Source organism: Papilio xuthus, unplaced genomic scaffold (assembly GCF_000836235.2).
Source record: "Papilio xuthus unplaced genomic scaffold, Pxut_1.1 DF825928.1, whole genome shotgun sequence".
In the NCBI taxonomy this organism is placed as follows: domain Eukaryota; kingdom Metazoa; phylum Arthropoda; class Insecta; order Lepidoptera; family Papilionidae; genus Papilio; species Papilio xuthus.
In genome coordinates, this window is record NW_013532721.1 from 6,632,378 (window position 1) to 6,646,522 (window position 14,145).

Below are 14,145 nucleotides of genomic sequence, written 5' to 3' on the forward strand. Positions count from 1 at the left end.
TGTTTTTAAATTATATTGGTACGACTCTATACCTAAAACGTATTTTATTATTGGATAAAATTTTAAAAATTAGTTTTTATCTCGACCAATAAAATGAAATTATTCACAATATAGAAATTTTTGTAACGTTTGATAATGGTGGAAATCCGAAAATGAATCCACTTCAGCTACAGTCTATTGTAAGCTTTATATCGAAAATCAGAACGAACTTTCCGGACAACCTATAATGTTAATACAAAGTGTCAAATGAATGTAACAGAAGTAGTTTATTCCAAATTGTATCACAAGTATATAGGGATAGAGTTCAATTTTGTCAAATGTACCGATATTTTTGCGCACCTTGACTGCTTCGTTACTTATGACGCTGTGGCTGCTACGATATTTATGAGCATCTTGCATGTACTCATATATTTGACGCTGTGTATGTACCGATGTATTTGAGCAGGGTGAATGTATCTATTATTTTGAGGACTTTTGTTGTACCGATATAATTGAATACTTTTGGTGTACCTATATATTTGCATATCTTGTCTGTGACGATCTATATGACGCTGACTGTAAAACATAGTCCGGCAGAACATATTTTTTTTATAATTCCGCGCGATTTTAGACTGAAATAAAAGTGCCATTGTGGCTATAATAAAGACAAAGGGTAAAGACACTTCGTAGTATTTTATATGTATAGTGTGTACTTCTGCATATTGTGTCATAACATAACACCTACAACGAACCTGTTACACATAGTTGATCAAGAATAGCGGTGGTTTATCGCTAGTTATAATACTTATGTACACGAAAACATGCCCTTTTGAATTTGTAACTTGCAAAATTCTGTTCAACTGCAGTTGACTTAAATGTTGTCTCAATGCAACTATTGGCCAACTCTATAAATATTCCATAGTCGTGTTTAAAATGACTCATGGATATTACCCTGTTTCCTTATTCCACGGTTAAAAAATTTGGTAAAAAATACTTAAACTATTAGAATGAGAATAGAGTTAAGGTCAAATCATGTAAAACCGAAATGCAATAAAATTAGTCTTCCTGTTCCTTTAACAATTATAATTTATAAAACAATTGAAACTGCGTGTTTAACCTTGTTATACTCAAAATTGATAATTTTATATAGTAGAATATTCAAGTTTCCCTATTTACTGTAATCACGATATCGTACAAAATGAAGTCAGCAAAAATCCTTAGTCTGAAAGTCTACAGGTAATAGTCAGCCGCATTTATAACATTAAATTTAAAAAAAGTATAAAAAACCTATATCTTACTTTTAAATTACGATTGACTTACTAATTAACTGCCCGCGACGTAGTCCGCGCGAAATTTATATGTTACTAATCTTACTAATTCTTCTTTTCTTACTAATATTATAAATACGAATGTTTAGATGGATGGAAGTATGAATGTTTGTTTGAAGGTATTTCTGGAACAGCTGGACGGATCTCACAGAAATTTGGCATACATGTAGACCATAGTCTGGAAGAACGCATAGGCTACTTATTAACTTTTTTTTAAATTCCGTGCGGACTATTAAGGCTATTGTTGCGCCGATACTCCGGCACAGTGTCGGATTTTCTTCCTAACTCTAGTAACAAACATTCATCCAAACATTCGCATTTATAATATTAGTGAGCCACAATTATATTGGCACTTTTACGATATCCGGTGGAGTATTATCGATAATATTACAAGCTCTCATCAGATATCAGATATTCTTTATATCTCACATTAAAAAGTTAAAAATCATTCAATGATGCAATACCACGAAAACAAGTTGGACATAATCTCTGATATCAGTAAAGGTATTGTCGGTAAGTAGTTATATATTATTATATAAATTCAGTCAAATCTACTTGATAAATACGATAGCGATAATTTATCTACATAAAACAAGGAAAGTACATAACAATAAACAACCTAATTTACTTATTTGCTCAGCCAGATGTGCATTTTGCAATATTACAGCGGCGTTGTCTACCCTTAAAGGTCGTAGGAGAAGTCAGTCTATTCTCTTTCCCGTCGATCGAACCTTTTCTTCCCATCATTATCATACGAAAAAGAAGGGAAGGAGTTAACTTTAATTCTCTCTATTGTCAATGCTAATGGCAAGGTGACCGTGGGTTTTGAGTCCAAAATCCTGCTTTAAAACGTAATGTTATCTCGTTTTGTGAAAGATGAAAGACAAGGATGACGATGCATTTTATACAGAGATTCTAATGTCAGGAACCAACGGTTAGAGTAGTGAAAACTTGTTATTGATTTTAGAAAACATTTTAAATATAGAGAAACGAGTTGGTTGAAACGTGTGCTATGTAACCGTGTTATGTTTTCTATTGCACAATTCTATTGCACGCATGAAAAAAAAACAATATAACATGTAATATATGTTCTAATCTCAATATGAATATGTTCACAATATAATATGTTCTAATCTTAATATGAATGTGAGAAACTTAGCTTTATTTACATGCACGTTTAAATTACAAACACTATATTTTAGAGACGATAATTCGGACACATTTTTCTAATACTAAACTCGTTTATTGTGTAATTAAAAAAAACTTTATGGTTTTAAAAATACCTTAATAATTCTGTCCCTTATCTTTATTTCTTATGTTTTTAACATAAATTATTTGGAAGTATTTTTCTTACCTACACTATGCGATTTTCTTTTTTAATTCAGAATAAAGTTATTGACTTTTGTGAAATGGCCATATTTAAAGATACTCTAGGCATAATCAAAGTAAAGCCTTATTTACGTTTTCTTTTGCCATCACTAAAACAAAATAAACTTTGACCAAGTAGTGATAGTGCGACTAATTTGATTTGTGTAGTGTAATATATTTTTTTATATTTTGGCAAATGTAGTATTCAAAAATACTAAAAATCTTGTTATTTCTTATTTGATAATTTATTAAAAACAAATAAAACCCAAAAAAAAATAACGAACACAGTATTGTTTTTTTTTTTAATTCCGAATTTATGAAGATATATTTTTAAATAAATGACAAAACGAATAAATAAAAAAACATAAGAAAATAGGTTGTATTCTATTTATTTTATATTTAAATAGTGTAATAACATTGGGGCAAACCACAAAAAGGCCTTTTTCCTTAGTTTTGTGTATTTGCGGTAATAATTTTTTAAAGAAAATATTTACTCTTATTACATTTAAACCTTACTTTATTAAACTTTCTCACTTGTAAAACTAAATTCTTTAAAATTCTCATATTGACATAATATTTAATGATAATGACAAAAAAGAAAGTTTATCGTCCATATCAAGAAACCAGTAGAACGTATCGTATTAAATACGAACAAGTAAAAGTGGAGCCACTCTTATGTAGCACGCAAAATATTCTAACAACATTCATCAAAAATAATCACATTGTGCAAAAAAAAACAAACATTTCCAATTAATAACAAAATAAAACAAACCTTAACATCTTTGTCTTTGCCCCATTCGTCAATTTTGAATTTTTCAAAAGTTTCCGCTACCTTCCTGTTCCTTTCTTCCAAACTCATGATTACAAACAAAAAAAAAGTCAAAGTCAAAAGCGATACTTTCCCGCCAACAGAAGCTCCGTTCGGAAACGCGACCGGTTTGTGCGAAGCGGCGGTACGCGCGCTGCCTTGCAAAACACTGACACAAATGCTTATAGTTCACCACGACTACATTTATTTACAACGAGCGCATTTCCATTGTCAATGACATTGAAATGTTGTAAATAAATTGATTGATTTTTTTGTCAATTAAATCTATTAAAAAATTGTAACCGCGCATGACTGTCTTTAAAAAAATACGACTGGACTTTTTGTAACAATTTGCTAATAAACATTTTATGCGTATTTTATGGCTTTTGAAAGGCCTACTTTAGAGTTAGAGCCGCATTTAAACAAAGATATAATTATAATAAGGATTTAAGTGGTACCTATCAATATTTTTAAACTCGGAATTTAAAACTGAGAAAAGAAATACAAAAAAGAATAGTTTTACAGATGGGTTCTCTACACCTAATCTTGTTGTGGTTTTTTAATATTTTAGTAAATTTGATATTTTATTTCAATTGATTTTGTGTCAACATCAGATATTTTGCAAAATAATAAAGCTACAAAAATAAATGTCGAATATTATTTTTTATAGTTGGAACAGGATAAACAATTAAAATATTGCAGTCCTTCAGACTCTTGCTTATTCAGTTCAACAATCAATATGAAATTTGGCATACATTAGGCAAACATTATTATATGTCTCATAAAATTATCAATCTATATCAAAGATAAAAGAAAATTTACTTTTTCTTCATTTTTAATGTAATACAAATGGAACTATTATAAGAAAGTTACATAAAAATACTCACTTTACGAAAATTAGGTCTAAATATTCAAACTTGTAAGTAAACATAAATGTGGAGGTATATATAGATTGCATGAAAGAGCTTTGACTTTTTTAATTTTAAGCCTTAATAATATGACACTAAATCCACAGAACTGTACAAAATTTGGTAAAGTAATTAATACAGTTATTGAAGGAATGAAATTAATAAATGTAAAAACCAGGCGATTTCTATTTGGGAATCAGAATAAAGAAAAATGGTGGGAATAGAAATTATATCAGTTACTTCATTTCTTTTTTAATAATTATAATATTATTTTTAACTTTGCAAAGAATCATGCTATATCTTATTGCCTAGCTCAGCTCTTAAAGTATTTTTAGGTATATGTCTCCACAATTTAGTGTCTCCCTGAGATTAAGCCTTACTTATTTTCCTATCATGAACATTGGTGAAGACGAAATTCCCCATAAATGGAACCTCATAAAAGCTGATAAAGGTACCCTAAAGATAAGTTCCTAAGTGCCCCAGAAATCCCTGTAATGATGTCAGCAGTTAATCAGTCTTATGGAAGTTATTTTAAGGTAATCCTAAAGCTAAGTTTGAGTTTATAGTTCATTAAAATATTTCATAACCAATGAAAATAGAAAGTCTAAAATGGAAACATATATTCAGGATACATGTATCAACAGCTATGTTATCTTTTCAATGCAAACAACATAAACTTATTTAAAAACATTTTATAATTCTTGTAATATTACAAAAAGTGATATGGATTGGATTTGATTTACTTTACTATCATTTCAAAACCTTCCAACTAAGCCGAAGCTTATGCAGCAATGTTTACTTAAACAATATTTTCAATGTACTTACCGCTTTGAGTTTTTTCTTGGGTCTTGAAGGTCCATCCATTTTCGAGCGATGAACTTTAGATGACGGGATAGTCGACCTAGTTTTACTTATAATGCAAACAATTATGTACTTATGATTGACTTAGATATATTCTTTCTTCCGGCTTAAAATTTAAATCTCGTTCATAAATAATTACAGATAATATAGCTCACACTCAGCTTTAATTTACAATTAATATTAGAGATAACGAGATAAGCAGCTTCAGAGGTTTCTGTTTTATTATCACTTATCACATATAATTTTGACAAAATCGTACAAAATTATGACGAAGTCAAAGTCAAACACTTGTCAACTTGACTAGTAGATCTTGATGACGTTTCCCACAGATCACAAAACCCCTTTACACATAGCTGCAGAACTAGAAGGATTAGATGGGCTTAAATTTCGTAAAAAAATGATTTGAAGTTAGAGGAAATAAAGCAATTATAGTTATTAATTATCGTTACCTTAGAAAAACTATATTAATGTTTGTAAAAGTTTTTGCTCACTGTTCTGTCATAAATCTTGATTGTTGTGTCATGTTGTGTTGTTGTAATTATTTATCAACCGAATGAATTTAATTTTAAATAAAAATACATATCTATGTAAATATAAGCGATCACGGTTATATTGACTCTTTAATTTTGGACATAAATCATTACTTTAAGTTTTCTTATCCTTAATCTGAATCTCCTTGGCGTTTTACATATAGTAATAAATTAACATCTTATATTGTAAAAATGCCTGCCGTGACATCACCGTCTGATGATGAGCATAATGATGGTGACCAGAAAATGTGGCATGCGCTTAAACGATATATTATACGTGAACGGCAAAGGAAGAAAGAAGGTAAATTCTAGGTATGGTACTCTCTCATATCTTTTACTCAATCCCTCGTTAATCTTCTTTTCGTAACAAATTTTGTAGAATATGAAGCAGAAGTAGAAGAAGAGAGACTACGAAAAGAACGCGAGGCTAGGGAAAGGCAGGATGTTATGACCCTAGGTAAGATTTATGTTAATCAATTTTAAAAACGAAATATGTTAATGCATGTCATATAGAGGCTCTTTATAACATGCGCATAAAACACATAATGTGCATAGTAAATAACACAAAATAAAACAAACTTACATGAATGTATCATAATAAATACTTTGAACCATATATTTCAGAGGAAACAAAAGAACAAATTGACCAGTTAGAACAAAAATTAAAGCAATTAGAAAAAGAAAAGCAACAACTGTTCATGCAATTAAAGAAAGTATTGAATGAAGATGAGGTTAGAAAACGACAACAACAAAAAGAATCAAAGTTAGTATGCAAATCATTAAAATAGAGAGTTGTTAATATATATCATAGAGAGACAATTTTACTATGTGCCTGACTAACATTGCATTTAACTGATATAAATACGGCTAAACACTCACGTATATTAGTCCAGTGGCGGCACCGACTAGTTTCGAGCCCATGGGGGGCCCTTCATCAGGCTGAGTGGTACTGGTATTATTTCGCGGATGCGGCCCGTCGCTCACTGAGTGAGTGTTTAGCCGTTTTTTTATCAGTTTAGTATAATGTCTCATGAAAGTTTGAATGACATTGCATTACCTTTATTTTGCTATTAGTAAGTGAGCAATTGCAGCATAAATCAATGTTTGAGTTAATATAAATTTGTTAACAGTGAAATGCAACCAATGAAGATGCCAATGGGCAATATTCAAATTCCAATGTTCCCTATGTCATCATCTACTGGTCAAGGTGAACCACCACCTCCGCAGGGCAGACCGCAGGCCATGTCATCACATATACTTAATAAGGTACTTATTATTTGATACCATGTATTTTTATCTTTTAATTTAAGACACTAATATAATATATTACATATGCCCTATATATAGAACATTTTGTACATATTATATTTTTCGGCATATTAAATTGCTAGCATTGTTAATTTTTTTAGTATATAACAGTTATATGAATATCAAAGTATATGATTTGCTAATTGTAAATGCTTATATGAATATAAGCTGGAAATAAGATGCAAGTTTACTTTTTACATTGCTTTATCTATAAATATTTTTAAGAAAGATTTGTTTAGATAACAAAAACAAAGTCTAGTGGAATCTGGATGATGGTTCCGAAGGACAATCTCCATAAATGAGGAACTCGAGTTAGAGAGAAACCTTTATAACTAAGTTATATTAAAAATATAAAATATGATGTAAATCATGTCCCATAATGGAGTTAGCGGTAACAGTACCTTAGTAATGTGAATATTGAAGAATAATATTAGTTTATGTAATAATTAGCTCTTGAATAAAACCTCTTTTCTTCCAGTTTTAATTTTAATACTTGAGTTTTTTTAGCTGTGCATTGAAAAGCTTGATATATATTAGAATAAACTTTTTGAACATTTGAAATTGACTAAATATTAACATCCAATATTTGTTTGTATTTTTAATATGTATTGTAAAATGTATTTTTCTTTTTCTTTCTAGAATAAACATTCAAACTACATGCTGTTTCCACAACAGCAAACTATAGTGCGTGGTCCGATGCAATCTGGTGTAAAACGTCCACGGAGCCCGTCTCCGACATATGCTTTGTACGCACAAAGAATACATCCACCACCTATGAAGCATCAACAGGTTTATTCTGATCATAGTAAGTTTATTTTCATTATAACAATATTTCATATTATTAAGAACAAATGCAAATATTTAAACGCAATATGCTGATGCTCTTATTATATCAACATATTTAGGGGTTTTGTAAGGAATTTCGAAGGAACAAAAGTTAAAGTATGAAATTATTCAAGTATAAAAAAATAAAAAAATTACATGGGAACTTGAAGTCCTTTCCTTTGTCTAGTAACATTATATACGCCATGAACACCAACCTGCAGTACACCAGCGTGGTTGACTATGACCTAGTCACCGCAGACTTAGGGTATGCTCCGAGCCCCTCAATGGGGACCTATCTGATGATCATTGTTTATAGTCAGATTTTCTTTTCAAATAATCCAGGTAGCATCTTAATTACCTTAATGGTATTAAATGTGAATATGAAATCTTTGCAGAAGTAGAAGATGGCCGCATGGGCCGTCAGATGGCCCGCGCAGTGCTTTGGAACAGTGAGTTAATTATGTAGATGTCGCGTCTGTCGCTTACTTTCATGCCACCATTTTCTAACAAATGTCATTAAATCCATCCATTTCTTGTTTTCTTCATTTAATCCTCTTGTGTCGTCTCTTCTGTCTGTCTTTGTCATTTTCTGTTCTGTTTGTTTTTTTTTCTTTTTGTTTTACAGTAGCTTTATGTTTTAGTTTTCGTATGTTGTTAAAGCTATTTAATTTATTTGAAGTACTAATCTTAGTTTAATTTAGCAAAGCTTAAAATCTAAAGTAATTTGTTCTTTATAAAAAATTGTTCAATGGTGTGTTTTAAACATATTTAAAACGATAGTTCAATAAACTTTTGTCAATAAGTACACTTATATCTTAACAGGGAAGTCCAAAAAGAGAAAATATAATTGAAATTTGTGTAGGAATTTGGTATATTAATTTGTTCATCTTCCTTGACTAAATTAAACTAATAAAAAATGTCATACTTTCATAACTATTAACTGTACTAAGATAATATTTCTAATAAAAAAATATCCGATTTCCATATACTAAAAACACTAATCTCTGTAAATATATAGGCGATTGCTTGGAAATGACAGTTTTTACTTCATTCCGATTTAAACTCGTCTGTTGAAGTTACGTGATAGTTAATTCTATCTTTATTATTAGTTCGATCCACAACACAGTTAAACCGAAACTATCAGCATCAAAACGGCGAAAATCAAATAGGCACAAAATACTACGCCTATAGCCAGTCCATTTATAAAATTAAGTGTCTAAAATAATCAATCCAATATGTAGAGCCGTCACAATACGCTTCCAACGTGGGCAACTCGTCATCGGGCGCGTACTACGCGATGCCCTCATCGGGCGTGGTGGTGGGCGAGCGGCCGCCCACACTGCTGTACCCGCACCACGGCCACGCGCCCCACACGCCCCACACCCCCCACACACCGCACACCCCCCACCACACCAACCTCATGTATGCGCCCGCGCCGCAGCCGCAGTTATACATCGATATATTGAAGAATAGAGAGGGACAACAACATCAGGAACAAAAGAAAGACCCTCAGGTTAGTGTTGATGAAATACATTTTTTCTTATGATTCGTGAAATAACCCCGTCTCTAGTTGTCATACTCTTTACAAATAATTGCTTTATAACACGCATTACGATTATGTGAATTTCATGGCTCCTGAATTAAGGCTGATATATACTAGGTAGGAGGTAGGAGAATTAAGGCTGGTACACACTAGGTGTAATCCAAAATTTAAAAAGTATGTGTTGTCATTTTGTGTATGGTTGGGAGTTGACGGCTAGATTAGATTATAGAGATTATAGATTATTCATCTCCTGTAGTGAAATCGAAGAAAGTCTATGATTAATTTTGTACAAATTTATAGCAATTAGTTATAGTTATAGAAGACCGGCCATTTACAATGTTTGGCGTAGTTTATTTAGATTTTTTTTCAACTACAACTTTAACTATACGGTACAAGTCCTTGTTGTCGAGAAGCGTTGTCTATTGTGTTAAGCAGCCGCAGGTGCTGATCGGTTTGAGCGAGGCTCACCATCCCTCTGTAAGCAGCGGCGTTGTGTACGCACAGCCGCCTCCAGTCAGCCGACACATTGCGATACATCCACCACCGCAGCATAACAACATGCAGGTATGTACTATGACAACTAATCGTCTGATTCTTTATTACAAAATTTGGTTATGTTAATTCTAGGTCGTCCCTAAAGGTACATGTCCATTGGCCTGCGCAGAACGCACCGTACGCATGGTACACAATGGATTTTAGCATCCTTTTGATGATTTTACATAACGCTGCGTCCAATAATAACAATTAATCCATTGCGCGCTGCATGTGGTGCGTCCCGCGCGGGCCAATGAATGTACCTTAATTCAAACTAAGAAAACCTACCACATTGCAAATTTAATTACTATAGTAGCTTTCTATCCCTTTGCGAGATTGAACAAAAGCTAATTTAACATTCCAGACAGCGAAACCGGGCAGTATAACTCAAGGCTATCCAGTACAGCAATCCAATAATGTGCAGAACCCTAATATATATCCGAATCGTCATCGATATTAGCTATTGGTGATCCACCGGCCGCAGCATCCGCAGCCTCCTTAGCATTGGAAGAAACGCATCGCTCATAGATCACACAATGTTTAGTACAACAACGAAAATAGTTACATCTTTCAATGTAACTATTTTCGTCCGATAGATTCAACATTCATGTTCTCACATCACTTCAGTATTCATATAGCTTATATATGTTTAAAAACCTTCATATAAATTAATTACATTACTCATTTAATCGTCTTAGGAGATACATCGTTTTGTACGTCTTATAATCTAAGTGTTTCAATGCATACGTTTTTTAATATTCTTTTTCAGTGTAGTATATAATTTGTTATATAAAAATAGTCTGAGGCAATGGTGTGTGCTTAACATTAGTGTATGGACTGTGCAGTGATTTAAAAAAAAACTGTGAAATTATTCATATTTTTACGAACTATTAACATGAAAAAAACAGTGCGTAAATTAGACATGTACAAAAATAATTCACATATGCGATATATTTAGTTGTTTTTTTTATTATTGTATTTTTATGTACCTGTGTGATTTATAAAAATCGATTTATTATGATAGTAGGGGAGACCAATCGGGGATTATAGTATTTATTCTACTCTACTTATTTAACGTGGAACGTTTAATTTGTGTGTGTACTCTGTTGAGTGCAAGGTTTCCCTTTTATATTTAACTGTCAAGTTTGAGTAAATCCAAAAATCCCCGCTTGTCCTCCCTTATTATGACAGAAAAATGTCGATGAACAAATGTTTTTGATGATGATTTTGATACGTTGAAAAGTTTACTTAAATTCGAGTCAATTATTCCAAGATTGTTTCAAAATAAAAAAGAAATATTTTATAGATTTATTTTAATACATTTTGTCTATGTTAATTTTATTCATTTTTTATTACTGTTAGAAATGTGGGAATGGCCTCAGCATGTTGTGAATAAAAAAACGTAGTGTTTCATTTAAGCAATAGAAGTAGAGATCAATTTATTCCAATAAATATAGATGTATTCATATAAATCCAATTTGTAGCAATTAAAAATAATAAAAAAAATATCTTAATCAGAGTCCAAATATACTGAAAAACATTTTTTTATATCAAACGGAAACTGAAATAGCGAAGTGACCGTTGCCCATAGACATACGCAACTGCATATGCGTTGCCTACCTTTAATCGACGGAGGAGAGGATGCACGGAAAGAAAATATTTTCCCTTACCATGTGCATCCTCTCATCCGGAAAATCCACTTCCACTTCCCATCCTATCCTTATAAGAAAAAGGGTGGGAAGGGAAAGAGGGCTAAATTAGGCCTCCGGGACGCAAGACATATAGGAAGATACATTGTAGTCGCTTCAAGCTTTTGTACAAAAATAATCGCAATAATTCAGCTCAATTACAAAACTGGTTTCATGGTATTAAAAGATTCAAACTTTATTATGGCTCGCTTAAATACGGATAGAGGAAAACGATCGTGTGTACTAACAAAGGGTTACGTCTTGTGATACCGAATATGTACGCAACCTCTCGTACGCAATTCCGACCTTCCATAAAGTTTTGAATAATACTGTACTAGAACAATAGATGATCCGCATGAAATATTTTTTGAGGCCTTTGAAATAGCAGAAAATTGTTCACAAACATCTCATTTCGTTGGCCAGTATTGGCATTACAGGACTTCATATATACAAATATGCCAGAATACATTAAAACCATTATGTTTGTCATAATCTTAGAACTCTGTATAAACTCATGTGTAATGCTGGCAATTTAAAAAAAAATACAAAACTATATCAATCAAACTGTCTTTAATTTATTTAATTTATTTACAAAAATTTACAAATAAAAAAAATAATAACATTTTTATAAATCAAAAATAGATTTTATCAGAACAGTATTAATGTAATCTAACCTATTTTCTCGATTAATAAATAATACTAATTTAAAATCATTTTGTAGTAAAAAATGTTTTGCAAAATTTTATTATAGAAACAAAACGTAAAAAAAAAGATAAAAACTTGGCGAAGCGGGCTTGCCGTGTAAACACAAAGCCTTTTAACCGCTAATTAATTCCCGACCTAGGGCTAGCTCGCGAAACATGAATGCTACTTTATTTTACAATATCTTTCTTATTAAAATTGTATTTTTATACGATAAGTTTTCATTGTTTAATTCATTCTAAATAGTTTTAAAATTATGTATTAATTTCATTTTCATCAAGCGTCTGCGGTTCCTATGGTATTGCTGATGTCCATGGGCGTCGTTGAACACCTCGGTGTTCCCGCTGCTCGTTTGCCCCCTTCTTTTATAAAAAAAGCTAATTTTCATAACTCCATGTTTTATTGTGTTGTTTTATTATTCAAACCAAAAGTTTACTACGATCGACCATTATAGACATATTTCAACATTCTTCACCAGAATTTAATAGATAAAAATATTTGAATGAACGCAAGGTGGGTGTGGGGGCTTAGGGTGTGTCGGATATACCCCCCGGGCGACGTACGACCTGCAAATAGGTCGTCGTGCACCGGCCGCGATCGATCGTTACTGCATCTCGCCTCCCTGCAACCTCGAACATTCTAGATGCTATGAATTTATAACGTTTCGGTTTTATTACTGTTCCTAATTTTAATTTGAAATCTTGTTAAATTAATTAAATTGTTAAATTAAACTTAATTATAATTCGTATTTATTTTTATATTAAACATTTCATATCTTAAATCTAAATTTAATAGAATAAATAAAAAGTAATATAAAAGTAGTTAGGAAACTAACATAAAATATCAAATATCACGTTTGTAAAGGAATACTTTTTAGCAAGGTCAAGGTCAGAGAACAATCACGACTAATGTTTGTCGTCTACATTTTCCCTCGAGACAAAAGTGTGACGTAGAAAATATTACACAAATAAATGTTATCGTGTGTTTACATTACCGAAACATGTATACTAAACATAATTCTCTTTATAAAACTAGATTTTTTTTATATACATGTAGACAGTAGTCATTTTCGGTTACAATTTTTTTTAACCGACTTCAAAAAGGTGGAGGCTCTCAATTAGTCTGTATGTTTTTTTTTAATTAAAACAATTTAAAGGATTGTTTCTATTCCAGTAAATATTAACAAAAACAATTGTTTTGATTACCTATCAACTGGGATTTGAATTAATAATCCGTGGAACTGTTCTACCGACGAAAGTTTCCTTCGGGAAAAACGTAGTGTTTATGACGATTACGACGTAATACGCACTCGTCCTTACAAGGTCAGATATCTTTGCATACTAAGATTTTGTTTGAAATTGAAGTTGAGGTTACATTATTAATTGTTGTTACAATTTCAAGTGATATCATTTTATTTACAACTTATTAACTGTTATTAATAATTATATTATGTTTTCGTAATATATTTTTATACGTAAAATATATAATTGCATAAATAACCTAATATATAAAATCTATTTTCGAATTACTTTAATTGTTTCATTTTTGTATAAACATTTTTAATATTTCTTTGTTCTATGAATGTAATAGATCTTTATAGTGAATTTAAACCTTAAAGTAACTTACTTAGGGATTATTCTTGATTAAACAGAGCTTCGTATCGTAGTTACTGGGCACGTTAGTTACTACGCAGGCGCAGACATATCGACTACCTCATCCCTTTCCCTATTCCAGTAAAACCTGAATAGTGCTTACAGGATATC

At 31.5% G+C, this 14,145-nt stretch overlaps 2 protein-coding genes across 2 annotated transcripts in view; one reads left to right on the top strand and one right to left on the bottom strand.

Moving 5' to 3' along the window:
* Positions 1-3,534, bottom strand: part of Papss (3'-phosphoadenosine 5'-phosphosulfate synthase) — a 13,064-nt gene extending 9,530 nt beyond the window's left edge. The window contains exon 1 of the mRNA XM_013322177.1: positions 3,448-3,534. Coding sequence (XP_013177631.1) covers positions 3,448-3,534 — 87 coding nt within the window. The remainder of the gene's footprint in view (positions 1-3,447) is intronic.
* Positions 3,535-5,771: 2,237 nt separating this feature from the next.
* Positions 5,772-11,546, top strand: LOC106125554 (putative uncharacterized protein DDB_G0291608). The gene is made up of 9 exons (XM_013322803.1): positions 5,772-6,083; positions 6,162-6,239; positions 6,407-6,545; positions 6,913-7,048; positions 7,730-7,895; positions 8,311-8,364; positions 9,157-9,428; positions 9,894-10,022; positions 10,357-11,546. Exons 1-9 carry the CDS (start codon positions 5,975-5,977, stop codon positions 10,450-10,452), a joined length of 1,179 nt encoding a protein of 392 aa, XP_013178257.1. The 5' UTR covers positions 5,772-5,974; the 3' UTR covers positions 10,453-11,546.
* The last annotated feature ends 2,599 nt before the right edge of the window (positions 11,547-14,145 follow it).

What these genes read in the sequence shown, in the direction of transcription:
- LOC106125554 (XM_013322803.1), top strand. Translation starts at nt 5,975, where the DNA reads ATGCCTGCCGTGACATCACCGTCTGATGATGAGCATAATGATGGTGAC. An exon ending in CATCACATATACTTAATAAG is followed by an intron (nt 7,049 to 7,729) that starts GTACTTATTATT and finishes TTTTCTTTCTAG; the next exon opens with AATAAACATTCAAACTACAT. An exon ending in CGCAGCATAACAACATGCAG is followed by an intron (nt 10,023 to 10,356) that starts GTATGTACTATG and finishes TTAACATTCCAG; the next exon opens with ACAGCGAAACCGGGCAGTAT.